This window comes from Trichomycterus rosablanca, chromosome 15, assembly GCF_030014385.1.
Source record: "Trichomycterus rosablanca isolate fTriRos1 chromosome 15, fTriRos1.hap1, whole genome shotgun sequence".
NCBI lineage: Eukaryota > Metazoa > Chordata > Actinopteri > Siluriformes > Trichomycteridae > Trichomycterus > Trichomycterus rosablanca.
The window spans coordinates 26,096,975-26,107,739 of NC_086002.1; the positions used below are offsets into that span (position 1 = coordinate 26,096,975).

A 10,765-nucleotide genomic window follows, 5' to 3' on the forward strand; every position below is an offset into this window, starting at 1 on the left:
ATTTGAAAATGGAGAAAATGTCACAGACAGATTTAAACAACAAATCCCAAATCCCCAAACACTTACAGAATTAGAAAAATTACAGAAAACGCTCGCCGCACAGTATGTGTCAACGCTACACCACCTGAGAGACAGTGGGTAACAAATTTGTGTGTACACACCCACACACACACCCACACACACACACACACACCTATATATGTTTATTAAGAACATTTTTATATCCTCTGTATATCGTTATGTAAATTAGACAAATAATTTTTTATTGTCTATTATTTTTGTTCTCTGTTCAGTTTTACTGTTTATAGTTTGTACTGCTTTGGCAATATTGTTTCCTACTGTCATGCCTACAGAGCTACTTGAATCTGAATCTACATACTACATAAATAACAGCAGTCAGAAACTGAGCATCATGTTAGGAGAGGAGAAGGAGAGAAGCACTGTAGCAGCTCAGTATGTATCTGCCTGCAACAATCTGAGAGACCCGGACTGATGTGTGTCTCATGAAATAGTTTATATTATTATTAGGGCTGTCGTTAATCACGGTAATTAACGCGATTAAAGCGTTAAAAATTTTAATCGAGATAAAAAAAAAAAAATCGATACATTTTTAATAATGAAAATTTTTTAATCAAACTATTTTTACTGAGCTGTTTGTGTCACGTAAATTTGCGTCTCTGTGGTAATTTGCGTTCCTTAAAAGTGCATGAAGCAGAACTCTGATGAACAGAACTTCTGATAGCTTCCCTACACACTCGCTCCCTGTGCACTATAGTACACTTAACATTCTTAAAGGGCCAGACACTAGATGTGTAATTCACATTACATGACAGGTGAGAGGAAACATTTTTAAGGAAAAATAGTTCTTGTGTGAATTACAAGGGCAGGAAAAACTACAGCAGATACAGAAGGTGCACCGGGGCCCATGGCAGGGGGGCCTCCACAACATTAACCTCTCACCTCACTACCACTGGCTGCACTCGCCAGGTCCTTATTATTATATTACAATATTTTTGTTAAGTAAAATAAAAAAAAACTGTGCATTAAAAATACCAGAGGCAGGAATTTGAACTTGAAGTGTAACTTCTGAGTGACTTTTAATTTATTCTGATCAGCTATCAGCAGATGCAATTTGTTGAGGGGGCCCAACATTTTTTTTTTGCACTGAAGCCCATGAGCTCCTAGTTACACCACTGGTGTTGCATCTAGAAATGGTTCATATTATGAGCGGCTGTTTTTAGTGGCAGGGTTATGAACAGGTAAAGATCCTCACTTTTACCAGTTCATGTAAACAGACTCATTTTAAAAAAAAACTGGCTGAAATATGGTAACTGTCAAAAACTTCATTTCAGTAGCAGTATTATACACATTTTGCACTTACGGCTGCTATTATGTGGACTGTTACCAGTTTTGTGGACAGTTTATTGTTCAACAGTCTTAAAAAAAAAATGTAAAAAAATTAAATGGTATCTTTTGTTGAGTTTTTATTACACAATATTTACTCTGACCTTTTTAAATCCTGCACCTGAAAAATGACCCAAAGTATAAAAAAAACTCAAACCAATACTAGAACTAATAAAAGCTAAACTAAAACATTAGCATAAACTAAAGCATTAAACATAATAAAAACTAATAAAAAAACTAGCAAACCCACTTTAAAACCTAAATTAGAGAAAATAAAGTCAAAACGAAATAAAACTAAACTATAATGAAAAATCCAAAACTATTATAACCTTGATTCCTACATGTAATACATTAATGAATTCATTATAAATATGCATAAGTTCATTTTGTCTAATGTAAAAGGTGGAGAAGCTACAGAAACCATGTAGTTGAGTTATAGTAGAGATATCCAAGGTAAAATATTACTCCAGTAAAAGTAGTAAAAAAAAAAAAAAAAAAAAGTTACAACAGTTCCCTATGGGAGTGTCGCCACTCTTTTTTCTCTACCGCTAAATTGTTCCACAATCGATTTGATGTTTTTTTTTTTCTGTAAATAAAGTTAATTTTAAACATTTTGCAGTTTTAAACATGTTAAAAAAAGAAATTCAACAGGACTTATATGCAACCCTAAACCCTATTACAATGTACTACAACCCCTGGCAAAAATTATGGAATCACCACTCTTGGAAGATGTTCTGTCAATTGTTTAATTTTGTAGAAAAAAAATAAATCACAGACATGCCACAAAACTATCATTTTTCAAAATGTCAACCTTCTGGCATCAAGAAACAATAAAAAAAAGAAACAAATATAATAGTTGTGGTCAGTCACAATTGCTTTTTTTAGATCAAGTAGAGGAAAAAAATATGGAATTATTCAAATCTGAGGAAAAAATTATGGAATCACTCTGTAATTTGCAGTTTAAAAACAAAACATCTGCAGCAGATTAGATTTGCTAATTATTCTTCAGTTTAAAAAGAGTGCTTACACCTCGGAGAGCTGTTGCACAAAGCAGATTGTCATGAATCATGGTTCCAACACAAGATATGTCAGTTGAAACAAGTGAGAGGATTATAAAACTCCTTCAAGAAGATAAATCATTGTGGAATGTCGCAAAAGATGTTGGTTGTTCCCAGTAAGCTGTGTTTAAAATCTGGACCAAGTACAAACAAAATAGGAAGGTTGTAAAAGGGAAGCATACTGGTAGACCAAGTAAGACATCAAAGCATCAAGATAGAAAACTTAAAGCAATATGTCTTGAAAACAGAAAATGCACAACAAAACAAATGAGAAACAAGTGGCCGGAAAGTGGAGTCAATGTCTGTAAGAAATCACCTAAAAGAAATGGGATTTACATACAGAAAAGCCAAACAAAAGCCATCATTAACACCTAAAAAGAAAAGAACAAGGTTAAAGTAGGCTAAAGAAAAGCAATCGTGGACTGTGGGTGACTGGATAAAAGTGATCTTTAGTGATGAATCGCGAATCTGCATTGGGCAAGGTGATGATGCTGGAACTTTTGTTTGGTGTCTGTCCAATGAAATTTATGAAGATAACTGCCTAAAGAAAACATGTTAATTTCCACAGTTGTTGATGATATGGGCCTGCATGTCGGGTAAAGGCACAGGGGAGATGGTCTTCAATAAATGCCAAAGTCCACATTGAAATTTTGGACGCTTTTCTTATTCCATCAGTTGAAAGGATGTTTGGTGATGATGACTTAATTTTTCAAGATGATAATGCATCTTGCCATAGGGCAAAGGACGTGAAAACTTTCCTTCAAGAAAACATATAATGTCAATGGCATGGCCTGCAAATAGTCCGGATCTCAATCCATTTGAAAATCTCTGGTGGAAATTGAAGAAAATGGTCAATGACAAGGTTCCAACCTGCAAAGCTGATCTGGCAACAGCAATAAGAGACAGTTGAAGGCAGATTGATGAAGAATACTGTTTGTCATTAGTTAACGCCATGCCTCAGAGAGTTTAAACCATTATAAAAGCCAGAGGTGGTGCAACAAAGTAATAATGGTGCAGTGTTTTCTAATGATTCCATAATTTTTTCCTCAGATTTGAGTGATTCCATATTTTTTTCCTCTACTTGATCTAAAAAAAAGCAATTGTGACTGACAACAACTATTATATTTGTTTCTTTTTTTTTATTGTTTCTTAATTCCAGAAGGTTGACATTTTGAAAAATGATAGTTTTGTGGCATGTCTGTGATTTTTTTTTTTTCTACAAAATTAAACAATTGACAGAACATCTTCCAAGAGTGGTGATTCCATAATTTTTGCCAGGGGTTTCATAATCACCATATTTGTCGCATTTTTTAATACTGTACACTTAGGTGGGACAGATAGCCATTAGAGACATGACAATGTAACCCAAAAAAAAACCCATACTAGGATATGAGACAGAGTGGGAGAACAGAGCAGTGTATGATAAAAAAATCATATTAAGTCAAATCAGTACAGTTGTAGTGAAATTGAAATACAACAATCAAATAGCTTTAGAAACCTTTCAGTGCTTGTGAAAGTAGCATTAGAGACACGTTAGGATAAAAAAAAAAAAATACATCTAAAACACCTGCAGTGGTGTAGGAGGAGGTGTAGGGTGAATAAAACATGTGGGTAAAATTGTGTTTAGGAGAGTGAGAGAGTGAGAGTGAGAGTGAGTGAGAGTGAGAGTGAGAGTGAGAGTGAGAGAGAGAGAGAGAGAGAGAGAGAGCGAGAGAGCGAGAGAGCGAGAGAGCGAGAGAGCGAGAGCGAGAGCGAGAGAGAGAGAGAGAGAGAGAGAGAGAGATCAGAATAATATATTAATATCAATAATTAAATACTATTCTAAGTACTGAACACAGGGTACTTACAGGCATTTTAGGACAGACATATTGTAAAATATTAACTGTAAATAATCATAATTACTCATAATAATAAAAAAAAAATTTCTATTATAGTTGTTTTCGTAATAAAATTATTATTGGTGAAGGTAGTTGTAGTAGTAACTTATAATATAACTAGTTACTTATAATGTTATGGAAAACCAATAGACAATTAGTGGAGCGTGGCTTCCATCTGGTGGCCAAAATGTGACAACACACGAACAAAATGTCATGTAGCTGTTACGTTCATACATTTACATTTTCAGCATTTAGCAGACGCTTTTATCCAAAGCGACTTAAAGTACTGTGACAGTATACAATCTAAGCAATCGAGGGTTAAGGGCCTTGCTCAAGGGCCCAACAGTGGCAACCTGGCAGTGGCGGGGCTTGAAACGGCAACCTTCTGATTACTGGTCCAGTACCTTAACCGCTAGGCTACAACTGCCCTACACATGTACTGTATATGTGTTTTCTTTTATGTATGTATTTTTTTATGTATTTGTGTGTGTGTGTGTGAGTGTGTATACATACATTTTACTCAAACACACACAGATACTACTAAGAAACAAAAGTGCTGTAAGAACTGGTGACAAACATACACAACACACAACACAGAATTGCAGAACTGCAGTCTGAGTCCAACACTGTTTAATATCTACATAAATGAATTAGTGTGCAGCCCCCGGACTCACTCTGCAGGACGGGGAAGTAAAATTTATACTCTATGCAGCTGCACCTAGACCTGTTGGAGCAGTACTGCCAGAACTGGGCCCTAACAGTAAATCTGAAGAAAACAAAAATTTTTGTCTTCCAAAAACAAACCTAGATGTCAGGAACACATGGCACCAGTTTACCATGGTCAGCACTGCCCTGGAGCACACAATGCAGTACACTTACCTTGGTCTCATCATTACATTTACATTTTCAGCATTTAGCAGACGCGTTTATCCAAAGCAACGTACAGTACAGTTACTGTGTACAATCTGAGCGATTGAGGGTTAAGGACCTTGCTCAAGGGCCCAACAGCAGCAACCTGTCAGTGGTGGGGCTTGAACCAGCAACCTTCTGATTACTAGTCCAGTACCCTAACCACTAGGCTACGGCTGTACTCATTACTGCATCAGGGAGTTTCAGCATGGCAGTGAATGCACTAAAGGAAAAAGCCGGCAGAGGCCTGTACACAATCAGGAGGAGATTTTACAACATTGACATTCTCACCTCAATGAAGTAAATTATTTGTTAGTGTGATACAGCCCATTGTACTGTATAGATCACATAGATCACAGCACTGTCCAACAGCTCATAGCTAACAGTAAGAACAGGTATCTAGAGCCAGTGATAGCGCAGTGGTTAAGGTACTGGACTAGTAAACAGAAGGTTGCCGGTTCAAGCCCCGCCACCACCAAGTTGCCACTGTTGGGTCCCTGAGCAAGGCCCTTAACCCTCAATTGCTCATTGTGTAAGTCGCTTTGGATAAAAGCGTCTGCTAAATGCTGAAAATGTAAATGTAAATGTAGAACACTGGGAGAACCAAATCCAATCTCACAGTAGACTAGAATACCATCGTGAAATAAAAAGTAAATATAAACTGGAGCCACATCTTACAGTGGAGACAGAGATGCACTTCCTTCTTCACTGCCAAAAATTCAAACCAACACAAGAAAATGTCACAGACAGATTTAAACAACAAATCCCAAATTACCAAACACTTACAGAATTAGAAAAATTACAGAAAACGCTTGCCGCACACTGTCAGCGCTACACCACCTGAGAGACAGTGGGTAACAAATTTGTATACACACACACACCTATATATGTTTATTAAGAACATTTTTATATCCTCTGTATATCTTTATGTAAATTAGACAAATTATTTTTTTATTGTCTATTATTTGTGTTCTCTGTTCAGTTTTACTGTTTATAGTTTGTACTGCTTTGGCAATATTATTTTCTACTGTCATGCCTATAGAGCTACTTGAATCTGAATCTACATACTACATAAATAACAGCAGTCAGAAACTGAGCATCATGTTAGGAGAGGAGAAGGAGAGAAGCACTGTAGCAGCTCAGTATGTATCTGCCTGCAACAGTCTGAGAGACACGGACTGATACACCCGAACAGAGGAACAGTCTGAATTAACCCACAAAGAGAAAGTGTTCCATATATACATGTCTTTTATTTTATTACTTTTTATTGTTTTAATTTATATTTCCTTTTTTCCCTGTATATACATTCATATTCTGTCATTTCAATGCTTTAGCAATACTGTAAGTACTACAACATCATACTAATTAAGCTCTTTGAATAAAATAGAGAGAGAAAAAACAGATATAGAGATAAAGATTTTTTTTTTTTTTATTGTTGTATGGTTATTTATAATTAATATATATATATATATATATATATATATATATATATATATATATATATATATATATACACAGTACAGGCCAAAAGTTTGGACACACCTTCTCATTCCTGTGGTTTTTCTTAATTTTTTTAAATTTTCTACATTGTAGATTAATACTAAAGATATCCAAACTATGAAGGAACACATATGGAATTATGTAGTAAACAAAAAAGTGTTAAACAAACCAGAATATGTTTTATATTTTAGATTCTTCAAAGTAGCCATCTTTTGCTTTAATGACAGATTTGCACACTCTTTGAAATTTTCTCAACCAGCTTTATTAGGTATCGACCTGGAATGGTTTTCAATGAATGTTTGTGCCTTGTCTAGAGTGAATTTTTGGAATTTGTTGCTTTTTTAATGTGTTTGAGACCATCAGTTGGGTTGTGCAGAGGTAGAGTTGGTAAAATATAAAACATATTCTGGTTTGTTTAACACTTTTTTGGTTCACTACATAATTCTTTATAGTTTGGATGTCTTCAGTATTAATCTACAATGTAGAAAATAAAAATGATCAAGAAAAAACATTGAAGAGAAGGTGTGTCCAAACTTATGGCTGGTGTGTCCAAACTTTTGGCCGCAAGTGTCTCTGGGTAACGCTCGCTCCGTGGCAGTCAGGGCCCAAAAACAGTAATATATTAATTAATAAATAAAAGAAAGAAAAGAATCAAGTATTACAAACATGGGAAACTAGCTAGATAAAGTGGGTATAACATTCAGATCTAATATTTAAAAAGAGGAAAATTCTCTTAACTTGATAAGATGGGTGGCTCTTAGAAGAGCCGTTGGTTTGCCAGAGCGACTAAGGCGCTTTACTTGGAGCTGGTGTACTTGGTGACGGCCTTGGTACCCTCGGACACGGCGTGCTTGGCCAGCTCACCGGGAAGCAGCAGGCGCACGGCGGTCTGGATCTCCCTGGAGGTAATGGTGGAGCGCTTGTTGTAGTGAGTCAGACGAGAGGACTCACCAGCGATACGCTCGAAAATGTCGTTGACGAAGGAGTTCATGATGCCCATAGCCTTGGAGGAGATCCCGGTATCAGGGTGGACCTGTTTCAGGACCTTGTACACGTAGATAGCGTAGCTCTCCTTCCTGGACTTTCTGCGCTTCTTGCCTCCTTTGCCGGCGGTCTTGGGGACGGTTTTCTTGGAGCCCTTTTTGGGCGCGGCCTTCGCTGGTTCAGGCATGATGCTGCTGTTTCCTCTAGAACAAACTGCAAGTGAATGTAGACGCTCTACACGCCCGCTTTATTACCCCTACATGCTGAGTAAGCCAAGCTGGAACACGTAACTCTGATTGGTCCAAAGTCCTGGGTTTCTATTGGACAGACAACAAACCGTTCCACGCCCCCTTCTGCCCCATTCACTAGAATCTGTTCTTTGTTGTCTGTTCCCGCTTACAGACAACAAAGGTCGATACATGTTTCAAAACCGAATATAAAAGATTAAATAGCAATATTTTATTAAATGTTTGTTAGATTAGATAGATAGATAAAGATCGTGTTAATGATTGTAGTGTAATCTACAGTAGGCTGTACATTGGTAGTATGCAAACACGCCGTATGACGGCTAAACGAGAGATCTGATAGTAAACGTAAAATCACTAATGATAATTCAAAGCTTTTAGGGCTACACAAGTGAACTAAAAAAAAATGCATCAGTGAATGTGTTATTTTTACTTATAATGATGCTTTCAAGCTTTTGGGGCTAAACAAGTGATTTGCAAATCTACGCATCTGTGAACGTACTACTACTAATAACAATATTATTAATAAAGCAGAAAGACTTCCTCTTTTGTAGAAAATATGGGTGGCTCTTAAAAGAGCCGTTGTGTTAGCGTGGAGGTGTGAACGTTTAACCCCCGAATCCGTACAGAGTGCGTCCCTGGCGTTTCAGAGCGTACACCACGTCCATTGCGGTGACGGTCTTTCTCTTGGCGTGCTCGGTGTAGGTGACGGCATCACGGATAACGTTCTCAAGGAAAACCTTGAGCACACCGCGGGTCTCCTCGTAGATCAAGCCGGAAATACGCTTCACACCGCCACGGCGAGCCAAACGGCGGATGGCGGGTTTAGTAATACCCTGGATGTTATCACGTAGAACTTTGCGGTGACGCTTAGCGCCTCCTTTTCCAAGACCTTTGCCGCCTTTTCCTCTTCCGGACATCGTTACTACTCTCGTCGAGATGAAGTGAGTCAATGCAGGACAAGCGTTCACAGCGAGCCTGTTATTTCCCTCTACCGGACCTAGTTGAAGACAATGGGGCGGAGTTAAGCAGTGACCGCCCACTGTGACCGCAGCTGCTCGGAGTAGGCCTCATGTAAAGCGTGTAACTTAGAACCTCCACTGTTTTATCCTCACAGTAAATCGGTCCACAATCGATGTGATGTATTCCACATGACATATTTTTCTGTAACTAATGTTTAATGTTAAGAATTTTTTTTCTAAACATGTTGTGCCAAAAGTAAGAAAGACAAACAAAGAAACAACCATAAACTCTATGCAACCCTACACCTTATTACAATGTAACTATAATCGCCATGTTTGTCGCATTTTTTTATTTTGTACAATTAGGTGGGACAAACAGCCATTAGAGACATGACAATGTAGCCAAAAAACAAAGAACATACTAGGAATTTGGAAAGACAGTGTGGGAGAATACAGCAGTGTATGATCAAAAATTCATATTAGTTTAAATCAGCAGTCTGAGCAATTTAGGGTTAAGAGCCTTGCTCAAAGGCCCAACAGTGATAACCTAGCAGTGGTGGGGCTTGAACCAGTAACCCTCTTGTCACTGGCCTAGTACCTTAACCACTAGGCTACAGCTGGCCCTGGATATGTGCCACACAGCTAGGACTGTTAGGGTCATGAATGAGTGAATAACTAAATAAATACATAAACAATGAATTCATTAAATAAATAAATACATAAAAATGTGTAACGCAGTGTTTGGATTTGTCTGTGCTGAACAATACTGATGCAAGTCTTTATAAGTGACATCTGTGTTAAAAATGTGTTTGTATATTTCACTGTATTGTGAGAAATGGGACGTTATAAGTCATATTCTGCTAAAGCATAATGTTTCATAAACATATTTCAAAATCAGACACATCTTGATTAAAGTGAAAGTGTTCAAAGCTGTGTATTAATTAAAGTCAAATAAGTGAAAGAAGACATTTCATGTTTCAGTGTTAGCTGTGTTAAAGCCATTTCTGAGTTTTAAAAGTAATTATTTAACAAAAAAAAGTGCATCTTAATAAGTGAGATGTATCAGATAAAAAAACTTAAAATAGATTTGAATCTGTTGTGTAAGTGTAGGAGCCATGTGTTGTTTTAGAAATGTGTCAGTGTGTGTGAACTTAAATTAAGTAATTCATTTATTAGTTTTCTTTTTTTTTATGGGGGGGGGGGGGGGGGGTAGACTAGGTTTTTTTATTTCCCTCTCAGTTTATGATTTAGGTGTGTGTGAGTGTATCCAGCTTCACCGTAATGTGTTCGCGAACAGAACTGTGAGTGCAATAGATAGAAACTGCAATTTCTTAACAAGGGCATCTATTTATTTACTGAAGTCAGAAGTAAAGCTGTTTAGGGTTTACAATTTAAATCCCCATTAAGGTACTAAACACAGAGAGAAATACAAGAACTTGAACAATGTACAACGGTCAGGTGTGAAGCTTTGCTAGCTCAACTACAAAAGCAATAAGGTTTTTTTATAGCTCTTTATGTACTTTTTGAATATCACAAAGCTGGTCTTGACTGCTTCAAAGGACTGAAAAACAGCAAATACAGTCATTAAGTTCCAAAAGTTATAGAAATAAGATTTTGTGTATTGTTGATGTGAAAACCTACACTTTTTATGCTCACCTGTTTTCGTGAAAGTAAATTAAATAGTGAAATGATGTTGATGTTTTTACTCTGCCTCCTTCTAATTGTCATTGCCTGATAGTAAAATTAGGATTATTATAATTATTATTACATGTTGGGGATATCCTAATTACGGTTAGAACTAGCCTGGGGTTATCTTAATTTGGGTT

The 10,765-nt window shown here is 36.9% G+C and overlaps 1 protein-coding gene across 2 annotated transcripts in view; it reads right to left on the bottom strand.

Annotated features, from left to right (window-relative positions):
- LOC134329013 (histone H2B-like) overlaps window positions 1–7,919 on the bottom strand; it is a 49,953-nt gene extending 42,034 nt beyond the window's left edge. For both annotated transcript variants that reach the window (XM_063010256.1, XM_063010255.1), the window contains exon 1: window positions 7,487–7,919. In XM_063010256.1, the coding sequence (XP_062866326.1) occupies window positions 7,545–7,919 (375 nt within the window). In that variant the 3' untranslated portion in view covers window positions 7,487–7,544. The remainder of the gene's footprint in view (window positions 1–7,486) is intronic.
- Between the last annotated feature and the right edge of the window lie 2,846 nt (window positions 7,920–10,765).